At 43.6% G+C, this 16,546-nt stretch overlaps 1 protein-coding gene across 2 annotated transcripts in view; it reads right to left on the minus strand.

Moving 5' to 3' along the window:
• PDRG1 (p53 and DNA damage regulated 1) overlaps positions 1-10,987 on the minus strand; it is a 35,476-nt gene extending 24,489 nt beyond the window's left edge. For both annotated transcript variants that reach the window (XM_069243374.1, XM_069243373.1), the window contains exon 1: positions 10,829-10,987. In XM_069243374.1, coding sequence (XP_069099475.1) covers positions 10,829-10,921 — 93 coding nt within the window. In that variant the 5' untranslated portion in view covers positions 10,922-10,987. The remainder of the gene's footprint in view (positions 1-10,828) is intronic.
• Between the last annotated feature and the right edge of the window lie 5,559 nt (positions 10,988-16,546).

The following is a 16,546-nucleotide window of genomic DNA, read 5'->3' on the forward strand; positions in this document are numbered from 1 at the left end:
AAAGAGTTGGTCCAGCTGGGATTCAACCTTGCGGTCTTTAGGGTACACATAGGTTTCTGTAGCAAACCAAGTTACAAGATATTTTGTTGGGATTTAGAATTGTGGTCTTCAGAATAAACCTCAAACTCGCGCATTCACCAATGAATCCCACAAGGATCGACAAGCATTGGCAAAGCCAGTAGGTCTCACAGAGAAAAGAGCAATTGTCTTTGGTAAAGTGTTTTTATCATGTTATACATCAGTGTGGCTGCTGTTCAGCATGGCTAAACGTTAGTGGTGTGCAGTATCCTACAGTTAAGGAGAGTGTCTTGGACTCGATTTGTTGCATTACAGTGTCATAGACTGGATTTGTTGGAGTAGAGTAAGGTGGATTGGAGTGATAGGACTGTGGTGGGGTGGACTGGATTACAGTAGGGTGGTTTGGAGTGGGGTGGTTGGATTGGACTGGAGTGGGGTGGACTCGATTGGAGTGGGGTGGATTGGAGTTGGGGTGGATTGTGGTGTGCTGGGCTGGATGTAATGGCTTCAGTGAGTTGGGGTGGACTGAACTGTGGCAGAGTGGGGTGGATTGAGTACAGTGGGCTTGAGTGGGGTGGACTGGATGGGTTGGATTAGATTGGAGTGGGGTGGATTGAAATGGGGTGGGGTGGGCTAAATTGGATTTGGCTAAGGTGAACTGGAGTGGGGCGGATTGCATTGAGGTGGGGTAGACGGGAGAGGGGAATGGATTGAGTGGGGTGGACAGCAGTAAAATGGAATGAGGCAGAATGGAATGGGGTTGAGTGGGGTGAATTAGAGTGCCGTGAACTGAAGTGGGGTGAATTGGATTGGTGTGGGGTGTAGTGGACTGGGATGGATTGGGGTGGGGTGAATTGGATTGGAGTGGGTTGGGGTGGACTGGATTTGGGTGGACTCTGCTGGTGTCGGGTAGAATGGATTGGAGTTGGGGTGGATTGGAGCGTATTGTTTTGGATTGGAGCTGGGCAGACTGGAGTGGGGGGATTATTTTGGTTTGGAGTGGGGTAGATTGTTCTGGATTGGAGTGGGGTAGATTGTTCTGGATTGGAGTGGGGCAGATTGTTCTGGATTGGAGTCGGACAGATTTGAGTGAGGCGGATTGCTTTGGATTGGAGTGGGCCAGATTGCTTTGGATCGGAGTGGGGCTGATTGTTTTGGATCGGAGTGGGGCTGATTGTTTTGGATCGGAGTGGGGTGGATTAAGTTGGATTGGACCTGAATGGGGTGGATTGGAGTGAGGTGGATTGGGAAGGGAGTGGGTAATTGGATTGGACTGTAATGTCTGAGGCGGACTGGAATGGTGTGGGGTAGGTTGTATTGGATTGGTGTGGGGTAGACTGGATTGAATTGGTGTGGGGTAGACTGGAATTGAGTAGGGGGTTGTAGTGGATTGGAGTGGGTTGAATTTGGGTGGAGTGGGTGGAGGAGAATTGGACTGGATTCAGGCGGATTGGAGTGGGACAGACTGTTTTGGTTTGGAGTGGAGCAAATTGTTTTGAATTGGAGTGGGGCAGATTGTTTTGGACTGAGTGGGGCAGATTGGAGTGGGATGAATTGAAGAGGGGCCAATTGTTTTGAGCTAGGGCAGATTGGAGTGGAGCAGGTTGTTTTAAATTGAAGTGGGATAGACTGGAGTGGGGCCGATTGTTTTGGATAGGAGTCAGGCAGATTGGAGTGGGGCGGACTAAATTGGGGCAGATTGTTTAGATTGGAGTTGAACTGATTGTCTTGGACTGGAGTGGGGCAGATTGTCGTGAATTGGAGCGGGGCAGATTGGTCTATGGCAGATTGTTTTGGGTTGGAGTGGGGCAGATTGCATTGAGGGGGAATGGATTGGAATTAGGTGGGGTGGACAGCAATGGGATGGAATGAGGCTAGGTTGAGTGGGGTGAATTAGAGTGGAGAATTGGAGTGGGGTGAATTGGATTGGCCTCGGGTGAACTGGGTTGTGGTGGTGAGGAGTGGGATGGGGTGACCTGGATTGGGGTAGTGAGGAGTGGGGGTGGTAGATTGGATTTGGCTGGATTGGATTGGAGCTAGGTGGACTGATTAGTGTGGGGTAGATTGTACTGGAGTGGGGTGGGTGTTGTGGATTGGAGTGGGACAAATTAGAGTGGGGCGGATTGTTTTGGATTGGAGTGGGGCAAATTGTATTGGGGCAGACCGGAATGGGGTCAATTGTTTTGTAGTGGGGCAGATTATTCTGGATTGTAGTGGGGCAGATTGTTTTAGATTGGAGGAGGGGCAGATTGGAGTGGGGCGAATTGGAGTGGCATGGGTTGGGAGGATTGGAGTGAGTGGTTTGGAGTTGGGTGGATTGGATGGTCTGGGGCGACTAGATTGAGTGGGGTGGATTGCCGTGGATTAGAGTGGGGTGGACTGGGGTCCACTGCATGATTATGTGCTAAAGCATAATTTCAGAAATTACACATAAAAAATAAACAATATAGATTTGCAATATTTAGAACAAGATAATCCTCTTTTGAGAACAGCGCCCACGAGCAAAAACAAAAGAAAACATGAGTGCAAAGTGAGAAAAGAAGACATGGCAAAATATAATAAAGTTAATTATAGAAAATCTTTGCAATTTTGTTTGTCATGTTGACACGTTTTAGCCAGTCACACGCATTCTGTATGCATAGCACTAAAAATTAAAAAGAACAAAATAGTACCTCAATCACATAGGGCGCAGCAGACAGGCACTGATTAAGCTGAATCAATCAGTGCTTGGTCCCTGCTTTACAAAGAAGAAAGAACACAATGCTAGGCCTGCAGTGACGAATTACGAGCCCTTTATGCTCACAACAGTGTCTCGCAAGTGAGAAGCTAGCGCATGCTCTCACACGCTCTGCCCTAAAAAACCTTAACCTGCACGTAGATTAGATTATGATAATACCCTGGACTATTTTAGTGTAATGAGAATGCAACATGCACATTTTACACACACCTCTGCAGCAGGCAAATAAACTCAAGGAGGTATCGTACTGCAACAGGAACTTATATCCTCTTATCTACCTTAGAATGCGAGGGGCAATGTGCAGGGTAGACATATTTTGAAGCAGATGCATTACGCTGGTATGTTATTTTATTAAAAAAACAATCTGTAACAGCTCCTCCCCAATCATGCCCTTTTAGGCCTTCCTCCTCATCTTTTGTCACTCTCCATTCTCAAACCTAATCCACTCATACTCCAAAAAATGAATTACTGTATTAGACGACCCTGTCCCGAGAATCACCCCACAACCGATGTCTCATGTAGGGCTTCCTCCCATGTCTACTCTTCCTTCTCTATACAATGTACCCCCTGAACTGCAGATCTGTGGCTTCCAGCTTTACCCACATCTCTTAGGGGTGTGGAATTTTATATAATGTGTACGTGTCAAAGGGACAGAATGCTTCAGAAAACAACTAGTTACATTTGGTTGCATGCAGTGGGGTGATAAATTATGGCAGCATTCCCATTATATCGGAGCTCTGAAAACAGCCCTACTGATTATGTCAGGGCTCATATTACATTTAGGGGTTCGATACTAGTAACGCTCTGATTTTGCTAGCTTTCTGTTAATCTACATGCAGGGGCTGGAAGGTGGTGAGAAGCAGTAGTTTTAGAGCACAGCTACACATCCTTGAAGTATTAACCAACTTCTCTCCAATCGCTTCCCACACCGAGAAAGTTTGCTAGAAGGACAGTATCCAGGCCTATTTCTGTAAACAATTACGAATTCCTGAAAATCATAAAACTGCATCAATTCAATGAGAAAACCTGTGGGTGCACTTTTGTGACTTTCTTTAAAAACGTGAACCCTAATTTTTTCCCCCGTTATCCAGGACATCAATTCTCTCTCTTTTTCTTTTTTTTTTAATTAAAAAATTGATTAATGTCAAACATTTTACAAAATGATGGCACATATAAATAACGTTTAAGGTTGCACAAGAGCTTAGCAAAACATTTTTATTCTGCATTTGCTAATTTTTTGTGTACTTTTGATTTTCAAATCAAACAGGTCACCAATCTGTGTTTCATGTTTTTTTGGAGTATCATCAGGGAGCTTCACAAAAGTTTCAAATTGTTACATTTTGCAAACATCTGTGCACATGATTATAATGGGACCACTGTCAGTAATGCAAGATGAGGTCACAGCTTACTGCATTTCATAAGAGTCCTCACCAAAAATAGTAAAACCTTTACAATAATGATTTATACAAATTTGAGCACGTAGACGTATGGATACAAACCTTGACTTATTAGGAAGCAGTCCTCTTTCACAGAGCCACACTGTGGTACTGTAAAATAGCAGCCAAGGGTTTCATTCTGCAGGGGGTTGAGGCTCCTTGTCCAGTAAGCATGAAAACGTATTGTCTTAGACCACAAAGTATATCCTGGGTGTCAGGCGACGGGAATTCCATACTGCTGATCTTTGCTTCTACCCAGGATGGGAACCATCACTCAGCCTCACCCCGTATCAACATTCTTGTTCCAGATATCCCTCTCTCATCAAAAGCGATAAACTGAGAAAAGCAGCGGCTGGGGCTTTTGTCACCCACAAAGGTAATCTATATTGTTCCCATCAGAATGAGATTTGTCACTATATTGCTCCTGGGTAGAACTCCTTTTTATTAAAAGGGCTCATTGTACTTGTGAACTCTAACGTTCTTCTCCCCTATGAAACCATTCTTCAGGAAGATTTTAATATCAAGTGGAATCGGTCATCTGACTCATTCGCTGCTGAACTGGCATCTTTTCTCTCAGCCAACATCTATCTAAAATAATGCTAATCAATCCATGGCAGAAGGTCTACACTCAGTCTCATTAACGCCAAACAAGATTACGTCCAAATCTTACACACCACCCAAATCATGACACACATTGTCTTTTTGAAAAATACAATGAAAAGACTGCATTCGCCTAAAGAAATGGTTCTCATCCAGTCTCAAGGTCAAAAGATGGCCTGTAATAAGACTTTAAAGGTTGCGAAGGGTCTTCAACACTCTTCTCACTGGCTTTCATAACCCAAAGTAAAAGAAAGAAATACGTGCTCCATTCTCTCTGCAAAAATAGAACATCTAAAATTGTAAACTTTCTGACAGACCACAGAAATGATGAAATCATCAAATTCCAAACTAAGAGCTCAACCCTTTCTGGCCCTGACGATTCTATAAGGAACGGCACTGTCTCATTCTTATTTGATAAAATTAACAAAATTAGACAGAAAAAGACTCTTGAAGCAGGGCAGAACTCTCCAATAACTCATCCCTTTCTCACACCAAACCAGGCGATCCCTGGGAGCTCCTGCTCTTCCATCTCTGAATAAACCGTTCTATTCCCCATCTCAGATAAGATACCCTCATTGTATTCCAATGACCCAGTCTTTAGGTTTCAATTCCAAGGCCTTGGTTCACTCCTTTCGGTCTCAATGGCCCATGCCAATTGCTCTCTTACAAAAGATGGTGTACTTAACTGCCTATAAGCTACACATGGAACCCATCCTTAAAAAAGTAAATTCAATCTCTCTAATGTTGAGAACACATCGACATATCTGGCCTCCCTGGATTACCAAGGTTATTGAGAAAAAAGTGCTTCTTCCCAATTAATCATATCCAGGAATATGATCTTCTAGATTTCCTTTAATCGGGCTTCATTACAGCCCACATTATGGAATGTGTGACCCTAATGGTGGCAGATTATCTCCTCCGAACCTTTGATGAAGGTTTCACTTGCCTCATCATTCTACCGGACTTAACTACTGTGTTCAAAACTGTGGACCATCAGATTCTCTAGGACACTTAAAAAAAAAAAAAAAGAATAAGATTGACATATATATTGTAACTGACCTGAAATTGTTTCAGCCTTATCTGTTGGTATGCTCTCACCCCAAGGAAGTTGGTAATTCCCTTTCCGACTACACCATCATTATTGCCGAGTACCTCACGGTTCGATCTTAACACATGTCCTCTTCAATCTTTGTGCTGACCTACTGGGTTAACTTCTTAAAGCGCTTAGTATTTTGTTTCATCAATATGCCTATGACACTCAAAGTGAACTCCCCTGAAATCATCTTAAAAATCAAATCTTTACTGCACTGCAACGACAATTAGACAGAAGAAAACTATCTCAAATACAAGGCCTTAAATACTGGATTTCATCTTCATAACCCAAAATCTGACCCACTAGCCAACTTTTCTAGCTTGAATCCTTTAAACCATAAGGTATTTTTAGACTACCATTCTTCAGACTACAGTATTAGTGCATGATTCATGTTTCAGGGCACTGCTTTATAAGTCTATGTCTAACATTTTGGCTGCATGTTCGGAGAGATGCAATGCTGGAACGGAGAGGTATGTGTCGCCACAGCCACTCACGTCTAAGCCCAAGGGCATATGGGGTCCATCTCGTTCACATAATTCGACTTTTGCTTCCGGCAGCCTCCCTCACTCCTCCGAGACAATCTGAAATCCAGCTCCTGACACTGAACCCACCCGCAAATCTCACATTCACCCTAAATAGCATGTTAACTCACCTAAACAACAGCTTGTCAATTCTTTTTTCTATAGCTTCCAAAAATACAAGTTATCACTGAAGCCAATCCCTAGACATCGATCTTCTCATGTACCGGAAGCATCTGGTCCTCATCATTCGGCCACACCCCCAACTAGTCCATCCTCGCATATACCTGAATGCAGTGGATCCCACGCTAAACAACAATTTCTCACATAAATCACTATGGCCTTCAACACCATCACCAACAAATCTGAATCACTGAAAACGCAATAGAGTGACCTGTGTCTAGAATCAACTACTGTCTGTCCTTCAACAGTCTGTCCCACTAGAGAACACATGGACGGGCCAAATCTGCTGAAATAAATAGTAAAACTCCCTTTTTCTCTATTCCTTATACTCACCGAACAAATCCTACACTATTGAAATCAATTCTCTCTTGATAAACTACTACTCCAAGGAAAATTCTCTTGCTAAAAGAGATAGTAAACTGAAACTAAGGCATCCATTCCCTGATACAGACTAGCTCTTTAAGCTACAAAAATACTGAAGCGTCTTTTCCGCAAAAATAACAGACCCAACAGAAGGACTACTTAACAAGATTTTGTTGCAATGTACCTTAATTCCCCTTCCCACCAATCTACTACTACTGCTCACTGAAATATAAACTACTTCAGTGATATCTGGCTCAAACCCCACTTCTACTCATTCTAGAATTTAAAGTAACATAGACACTGTCCAAAGAAGGGTTGATAGAATTGGTATACCTCGACATTGAAGGAGCAGGGCATTGCTCACGTTAGAGCAGTGGTCTTCAAACTTTTTGGAGACACAAACCCATACAATTAGATCCACATATTTTGCTAGATGAGCGTCCAAGATAAATACTTTACCTTCTACTATCAGGACAGCTGGATCCTCTAGTGGTACACAGGCCTGGGAATTGGAGAATGGGGAAGAGCTAACTGAGGCGAAGTGGATATATTGTGGAATGCAGATGAAGAAATACTTAAGTACTTCATTTTAAGTTTCTGCTCAGAGCATTAATCTCCATCTTGCTTGGTCCTGTCCCTCAATTTTAGATTACTGGAGCCAGATCATCCAAACTATCACCTGTATGATAGCCATTACAGTTAACTGAAGCCACTGACGGTTATACTGGGTTATATTAAACTGATTCCTTTGAAAACAGACAAGTGACAGCAATAGTATTGCTGTTAGATAAGCATAGGATCGCTAAGCTTTGGGGTGCAGGAATACTATACCCAAAAAGAGGGCTGGGTAAAAGATATGGTCACATGCAACAATAGAACGGAGACTAGTGTCAGTATAGCCATACACATCTAAGCCAAAGGAGAGATGGGGCATATTGAGGTTACAGCAGTTTAATGGTGGATGTGCTGGTACACACATCATACTCACTTTCCATGGTTAACAGAGTTGAAACAATTGAGGGAGGATACATTTGATGCTAAGAACTAGCTAGGAGGTTCTATTGATCTTTCAATATATATCTCCTGTTTCTTTTATTTGTTCCCTAGACACAGGATGAGAAACTATGCGTTATATCTATGCACATAGCTTTTCTCCTCCTTTCTTCTTGAGAACGACAATACAGTACTCCTTTAAATTTACTCAGTTCAAAGGTGCTACACTAAACCCAATCATAGTCAAAAAGGATCATCTACTTCAAGCGGAAGTTCTTATTCCAGTTGACTGGTTTGCACATCATATACTTCTAATCTATTCTTTGCTTGAACTACTACCCATAGCCAACTCAAAAGACCAAAAACTTTGATCAGACACAAACATAAATAACATGGATGATACCAGATGCCTTCCTCCATGGGTTCCACTACCAAGAACGGAATAATGTGCTAATGAGGCTACAAATGCCCTTAATAACTCCCTACTTGGGATCATAAACACCCTAGACCTTCCTTAAGAGAAGAAAATTAACAGCAAAAAAGTCAGCTTCCTGATCGATCAGTGTTCTCAATTATGAAAAACAACATCTTGGACTGACTAAATGTGTTTGCTGAACACATCCTTTAAGATCTGACCTAGGCCTCCTCCGCAAATTAAATGGGCACGAAAAACACTGTGTTGGATTGGTTGATATCATACCATGCAAATCATTCACAATTAACCAAAACTGACAGTTCCTTTTCCAACCAACGTACCATCTCTCAAGGCATAAAACCAGGCTCTACCTTGGCTCCTATGCTCTTCAATGTATATCTTGAACCTTTAAGCGTACTGTAGAAGAATCTGCCATTGCGTATCTACAATATGCTGAGAACATTAAACTATACATGAAAATGTCCTGTATCATTCCAATCCACTCTTAGCAAATCACATCTCTGGATGAACGGACATCACCTCAGATTCAACCTTGACAAAACTAAGTTTCTCTTGATCTAGCCATATACTCACTTCATCCTAGTCCCAGAATGGCTGGACTCTGCCAACCTCCCAATATGTCTCTGGCCAGCTAAACACTCCAGTTCATTCTTGAGAATAAACTTAATCTACGTGACCACATCAACACCATGGCCACGTTTGTGAAGTGCCAACTTAGACTAATCAAGGGCATCAACCCTTTCTAATACGAAGAAGAGGATTACCTTAATTAAAAAAAAACTGGATTAAGGTAACACAGTTTCATCTGGCATTCCAAAAATACATATTTTAGCGCTCAAAGTCTCCATGCATGCTGCTCCCAATCTAATATCAGGAGCTGGACACTTCTAGTATATCACTCTAGTCCAGTGATACTCAAAGTACGGCTCGGGGGCCGCATGCGGCCCTCCTGACCTTTACATGCGGCCCAGCAGTATTTATTTAAGGTGAGTTGAAGGTTAAGAAAAGAGATAAGATAGGGTTCTGTACAATATAACATCAGAAACACCTTAATTTTTAAAGACATATTTGAAGCAAAAATGTAAAAGCACGATCAAGTCTGCTCAAAATTCAAAAAGTGTATTTAATTAACACGCAGAAATTTCACCTTAGTTCACCAGATTATATCAGTGCATTGAAGAAATATATTTTTTCAAAGTGATAATTTTCTAACCAGAAATTAGAAACATTCACTCCCCCATCTCCCTCCCCAACAACAATGCCTTTGGTGGGCTAAGAGGCAAGTCGGCTATGTGCAGTCTTTCGGTGGCCTAGGTTTAAATTATAAAAAAACATTATAGTTTATTAAATTAAAACACAAAAAGCTTTTGTGCAGTACACATCCTAAAGTCATGCGAGGTCCTCATATGTGATAATGAACAAAAAGGAGGGAAGGTGAAATAAAACATTTGCTTAGGATCAAACAGTTTGGTTAAGTGGAGAAGCCGTGATTATTCCCAAGCTTATGGTTTCACGTTGTGCTATTCAGACACTAGAAGTATAGCTTTGTGTCCCTTACACCCACTTTGCTACCAACCCCCGACTGCCACCCTGCTGCCATCAGTGCGGCCCTCGGTCACATCAAAGACCAAACTCTGCGGCCCCCATGAAAATGTTTGCGAGTACCCATGCTCTAGTCCTTCCAATTGAAGCTACCTACAAGACACCCTGCATTGACCATAAACTCATTCATGCTCATCACTATTCTGGTGGTTCTCCATATTGCAGCTCTCATGCTCTAACAATAGAAGTAACAGGGTTTACTATGAAAAATAAAAATAAATTTAAAACAAATTTGGTTACTCACTACCCTCGTAGGTTCGCACAACCTCCTCTCTGCCCACTTTCAAACTAAAGATACAACTTGTATCACCTTAACCTGCATTTCCCTCCATACACATAAAACCTGTCCATCAAGACTTACACTTCCTTACCCTCCTCCTCCAAAAAATATGCAAGTAGAATACAATGGTTTGCTATTCTGCCACTTAACGTTTACAGACCCTAATGTTCTGACCTACCCGACTTTGCCTTCCTTCGTTGTCTTTTCCATTAGCAAAAGGACACACCACTGAACGTTATCGAACTTGTATAATGTATGTATTGCATTATCTCATACTTCCTTCGTTTGTTTTCGCTTTGTGCAAGGACGCTGATGCTCTTGGAGCCATACGCGCTCTAAACAAAATATATGTATTGTTTCAAAAACTGTGACACGTTTAAGGCCACTGTTTCTTTCGACCTCTAATCCCTATAATCTGTGCTAAACCGCCACTGTCAACTTCTGCTTGTTTTGTTGTTTGGTATGGCGCATTGGCTGATTTTGCTCCACGATGCAACCTCCTGCTTGATGTGCCCTTTCCTCAACACGGTTGCATTCTCCTCCCAATCCACACGCCCTTTCGTGTTCACCTGCTGTTTGTCCGCCAGCACCTCCTCGGCTCGCTCCTCCACCTCCTGCAGGAAGCGTAACACAAGCTCCGGCTCCCCTCCACGATGAGCCATTGAGCTCCTGCCTCTTCTGCCGCCCTCCGGTGCTCTGGACAAGCGCAATCACCCGTGAAGAGAAGCCCGCAACGAGCACACTTCCTACTAAAAGTAGCCCAAACACAATACCTAACGCGCATGAGCACAGGAATTAGTATGAAATGCACCAAGCTAGTTTGTGGTCGCAAAGTGCGAAATTCGCATTTTGCGACCACAAAATGACCTGGTTGCATGTACTATCCATATTTTGCGAGTCGGTACACTTACAAACTCGCAAAATATGGATTGCATCTCGCAGTCAGGAAGGGGTGTGCCTAGGGCACCCCTTCCTAATTGCGACTTGAAGGCCCATGTATGATCGTTTTGCGCCCGTGAATGCGGCCACAAGACAATCGCATTTACCACCAATTTCAAACCCTTCCCCTTTGTGAATGGGGTTGCGGAGCCAAGATTGTTTCAGAGCATACAGTGGTCCCGGGACCACTGCCTGCTCTGACAAAAAGAAAATTAAACTTTTCAGTTTTGTTTTTTAAATGCATCCCGTTTTCCTTTAAGGCCACCATCCCTGTGATTACCATTCACAAATGGGTTGCTAATTTGGACCTCCTCATGAATATTGATGAAGCAGGTATCCTGTGACTCATTTGCGAATCAAAAACAGTGTGGTTGACACTGTTGTACATTTTGTTTTGCAACTCGCAATTTGCGATTCGCCAAAGTGTGAGTCACAAAACACAATGGTCATACATCTGTCCCTAAGACTCAACGGAAGCGTGAGAACCACAGAAAGATCATAGCTGCCAAGTTTACAGACTGGTTATGCGTAACATTTCCATGGTTTCAGTGCACTTACGAATGACATTCAAATACAAATGAGTATCACACAAGTATAAGTAAGCAATCAAGTGCATTGAAAGAGCTAAAATATACAAAATTTCAAACGTTTGAGAAATTTCTGAAGTTCGAAAAATAATTTGAAACAAATATTGCCCTGCCAAGTTTCCCAGGTCCATGCGTGATGTGCTGCTTCAGTTATGGGTTTTTCTTTGAACTCTGGGACTTGTAGTCTTGTTCATTCCATTATAGAGGAAGGCTACAAGTCCCAGAATTCAAAGGAAAAAAAACCTGCCCTGGAGCAGCACATCACGCATGAACCTGGGAAACTTAGCAGCTATGCAAATGCAAAACTCCTGAAGTCACAGATCTAAAACTTTTTTCTAAGATGTAATTATATTATTCGTTGTGAGCTGCAAACAGAGCCGGCCTTTGGTAAGATAGCACCTTGGGCGTGGGTGGAGAGAAATTTGGCACCCTTGCTGATAGTAATGAATTAAATGAGGCAGCAGGCGGGTCCCTTTTGTGTTCATTGGTCAGTACCTGGATGAGCAGCTACTGGCCGCTAACACAAACATCCCCTACCCCAGCTCACCTAAATTGCAGCTAGCTTAGCTGTTTCACGCATATGATAGTTTTGTTGATGTGTCAACAGGGCTCACAAAGCGAAGGCAGGGCAAAAAAGGGAGCTAAAGGGAAGTTAAAAACATCACCTGCGATAAGGTAACGAAGGATTAAAACCTCTCTAAATTGGCAAATCAGACAAAAAAGAACAGGCAGGGACAAGGACAAGGCTGGAGCAAGATGAGAAGGGTGCTGCTGTTGGCATAACTTTAATGCACACAGTTCCTTGCACCCCTCAAAATATGGCAAATTCGCCCATGCTAAAGGCCAGCTCTGGCTACAAAGGGCACAGCTCAAGAACAGCGAGCACCCGTTGCCTTCCTATGCATCCAAGCTGAGCTGAATATAGCTCATGAAATAACTCAGAGAAATTTGGAGTTAACATTATGAACTTTTGTAAGTGCAGATTGCACATTTAGGGTATGATCACCATGTGATCCTCCCAAAGTGCAAATGTGAGGTGCTCACAAGCTTTGTGAACTTTGGTAATCAGGCCACAAGTTTTCAGAATATTTTGCTGCTTTCTAAATATAAAATGCAGTACATACAAGAAGTAGCTTGCTGACAATAAATGGAAGCTTATTGGACAAGCGTCTCAGCTGTGCTCCCATATTTACTGAACCTATCTGCTGCTTGCTGTGCGCGAAATAACAACACACCCCAGATTGGCCCTTAAATGTCCCATTTCTCCAAGAATTGGCATCAGGAGAGCGAGGCTGAGATGGGAGCAGTAGCGCTTATCATCCGCCTTTAGGGAGGTTTCTGCTGTTCTCTCAGTACATGCACTGAGTTACTTCACACACTACAGAAGTGCAGTAGAGTTAGTGGCACCTTCATACTGTAAAGCGCGCCTTCTTTGGAAGCTGTGGATGAAATGAGATATCATCAGGCCTCACCTTTGGCCACCTCAGCTCCTCTGCTTTAATGTATTTCCTTCACCCTTTCGCTGCTATGTCTTCTCATCCTCAGTGCCAAGAATGTTTTGCCTTTTTAAGGTAGTTCGCACTTAGATCTTCATAAATCTTTGTCCAAATTACCTATCGACACCAAATGTGCGTCCTTTTTTTTCAGCATCCTGGGGATTCTAAAAGTATCCAGGGTTTGTGGATTCTCTTGGAGGAGACCAAGTAAATAGCTAAAATATAGCTACGTTTATATTTTTTTGAGGGGAATAGGAAAAAAGTGCTCTGCATAAATGTGTCTGTTTTTTTCACAAAAATGGTACCACAAACGGTTTTCATGTGCTAGAGTCACCATCTTGCTAGCTTTCAGGAACATGCAGAGCTGAATCAAAAAAACACATTTTTTTAACCACGATTTTGGCATTTTTTGGGGTGTTTTCAACCTACTTCCAGTTTGTGGTGTGCACCAGTGTGCAACCCATGCGTGATCCAGGAAAGCTATATATTCCTGAAAAGTAGTCACAATTCCAAATTCAGCAAGGGTTCACATGTGTAGAATACTCAAGGTTTCGCCCCCCAAAAAACTACCCGTTGAAATAAAGAAATATAGAAAACGAGTAGAAAAAAAAAGCCATTTGTGACAGTGGGGGTCATTATGACCCTGGTGGTTTCCTGACCGCCATGGCCACGGTGGCGGTTTCACCACATTATGAATGTGGTGGGTTGGCCTGTGCCAACCCGCCACATCTCTGATCATACCGCCATGGAGGTCGGAACCGCCGGGCCGGAGATGATCATCTCCGATCTAGCAGACCGCAGAAGACCGCCAGCAGTATTAGGAGCCGGCCTCCTGACATCTTTTCCATGGCGGTAGCACCGCAACGAAAACCATGGTGGAAGAGCTACCGGTGACAGGGAATTCCTTCCCTGTCACCGGCAGATGGCTCCACGACCCCCTGGTTCCCCCCCCACAAACACATCGCCCCCACCCTATCCCCTGCATACATGCTACATACACCCACACGCACCATGCATACACCCATTCACCTGCACTTACAGACATGCATTCACAACTCCTTACATACACCCATTCACAACTCCTTACATACATGCATTCACAACTCCCTACATACACGCATTCATGCAAGCATACTCACACCCATCCAAACACGCATACTCACACACAGGAACACGCATTCACCACAACACTCACACTCGCATACTCACACGCATACACACTGACTTGCAGACACGCACTCACCTCAACATTCAGACACGCATACACACATGCATACAGACATTCATAAACACACGCAGACACCACACACTCACACGCACATACAATATCCCCCACCCTCCCACCCCTCCCACTGTTGGACGATCACCTTACCTGGTTCAGGGAGAAGATTGTCCATCAGGGAAGGGGCTGGAGCGCTTCCACCGCAAGCAGGGCCCCGCCTACAGGACACCGTCAGGCCATATTAAGGCCTATAATACAGCAGGTGGTGTCCTACTGGTAGGGCGGGCCGGTGGTGGAACCGCCAGGGTGCCTCCGCCCGCCAGCACAAGTGCCGGATTTCCACCCAAAGTGAGGCGGAAATCCAGCAGTACCCGTGATATGGCGGGTGGGAGACCTCCAGCACTGGCGGTCTCCTGTCGCCCATGGCTTTAGCGATCTTGTAAAAAGACCACCAAAGTCATAATGAGGGCCAATGTTTTCATCTGTAACTTTTTGTCACAATGGCCGATTTTCAAAAGCAATGTACCATTACGTTCACTAGACCTTTTGGTTGTGGGGATGTATAGGGTTTGTAGGTTCTCCAGGAAACGGAGGTAACTATAGCCAACAACTGAACTGCCCAGTACAATGTTTTTTCATTGTTTAGGATAGAACAATTCATATGGTGAAATATGTAGAGTGAAAAATAGGTATCAAGGTAACCTATGTATGTCTGAAATGGGCACAAGATATGGAGTTTAGAAGCAGGAGTTGGTTGTACGTTTCTGAATTTGTGGGTACCCATACCAGCATATGATTTAGAGGGTGTTTTTCAACACATCTTCTTTCTTACGGACTTGCTTACATTTGGAAGGCACAAATGCAGTGAAATCCAATTGGTAAAAAAAAATATCTATGCTCCCAAATCTCTTCTGACAAAAATATTACCTCACCTGTGTGGGTAGGCCTAGTGCTGCGACAGGAAATAGCCTAACATTTTTCCACTCAAAACTGACCTGCTTTTTTGCAAAGTGGGTAGCTGCGGATTTTGGACCTTAGCTCAGCAGGCACCTAAGGAAACCTGGCAAGCCTGTACATTTGTGAAAACTAGATACCTAGGGAAATCCAGGATGGGGTGACTTGTATGCCTCTAACCAGTACTTTTACCCAGAATTCCTTGCAAACCTCAAGCTTTGTCTAAAAAAAACACATTTCCCTCACATTTCTGTGATGGAAAGTTCTGGAATCTGCAGGGAGCTACAAGCGTTCTTCCACCCAGCATTCCCCTAAGTCTTATGATAAAAATGGTACCTGACCTGTGTGGGTAGGCCTAGTGCATGCAACAGTAAAGTTCCCAAAATACAATGTAGAGACATCAACATTTCCTGTCACAAAAATGATCTGATTTGACAATAGAGGTAGCAGTGTTTTTTTGGCTGGGTATCAATGGCTATCCAGGGAACCCTACCAAATCCAGACATTTCTGAAAACTAGACACCCAGGGGAGTCCAGGGTGGCATGCCTCGCGTGTATACCACAAAGGTTTCTTAACCATAATGCCCTTCAAACCTCAAGATTTGCCTAAAATTGTACATGTTCCTTGCATTTCTGTGACATAAACAGAATCAGTAGGAATCCACAACATTTCTACCACCTAGTGTTCGCCCACTTATCCTTACTGATAAAAGTGCTACCTCGCATGTGGTTAGGCCTAGTGCATGCAACAGGCAAGCATCAAACCAAGGTCAATGGAAGTTGCGCACAGCAACTCTCATTGACCCCAGTTTGACTGTCCAAATACCAGGGGGAAACGCCCCCCCCCCTCCAACTATAGTCCCTGGTGGTCTAGTGGGGTTTCTGCCCCCTGCTAGGGGCAGATTGGAGGAAGTCACCTCTAATGTGACCCTGACGGGGACAGAAAGACTGCTGGGTGTTACATGGGTAGGTGGGAGCTAGGCCCTATTCCTAGGTGGGCCGCCCTACCCATTGTAGGCTAAAAGAAATAAACCCTGGTGTCTAATGGGATCTCAGTTCCCACCACAGGGCAGAGATGGAGATAATTGA

Source organism: Pleurodeles waltl, chromosome 7, assembly GCF_031143425.1.
Source record: "Pleurodeles waltl isolate 20211129_DDA chromosome 7, aPleWal1.hap1.20221129, whole genome shotgun sequence".
In the NCBI taxonomy this organism is placed as follows: domain Eukaryota; kingdom Metazoa; phylum Chordata; class Amphibia; order Caudata; family Salamandridae; genus Pleurodeles; species Pleurodeles waltl.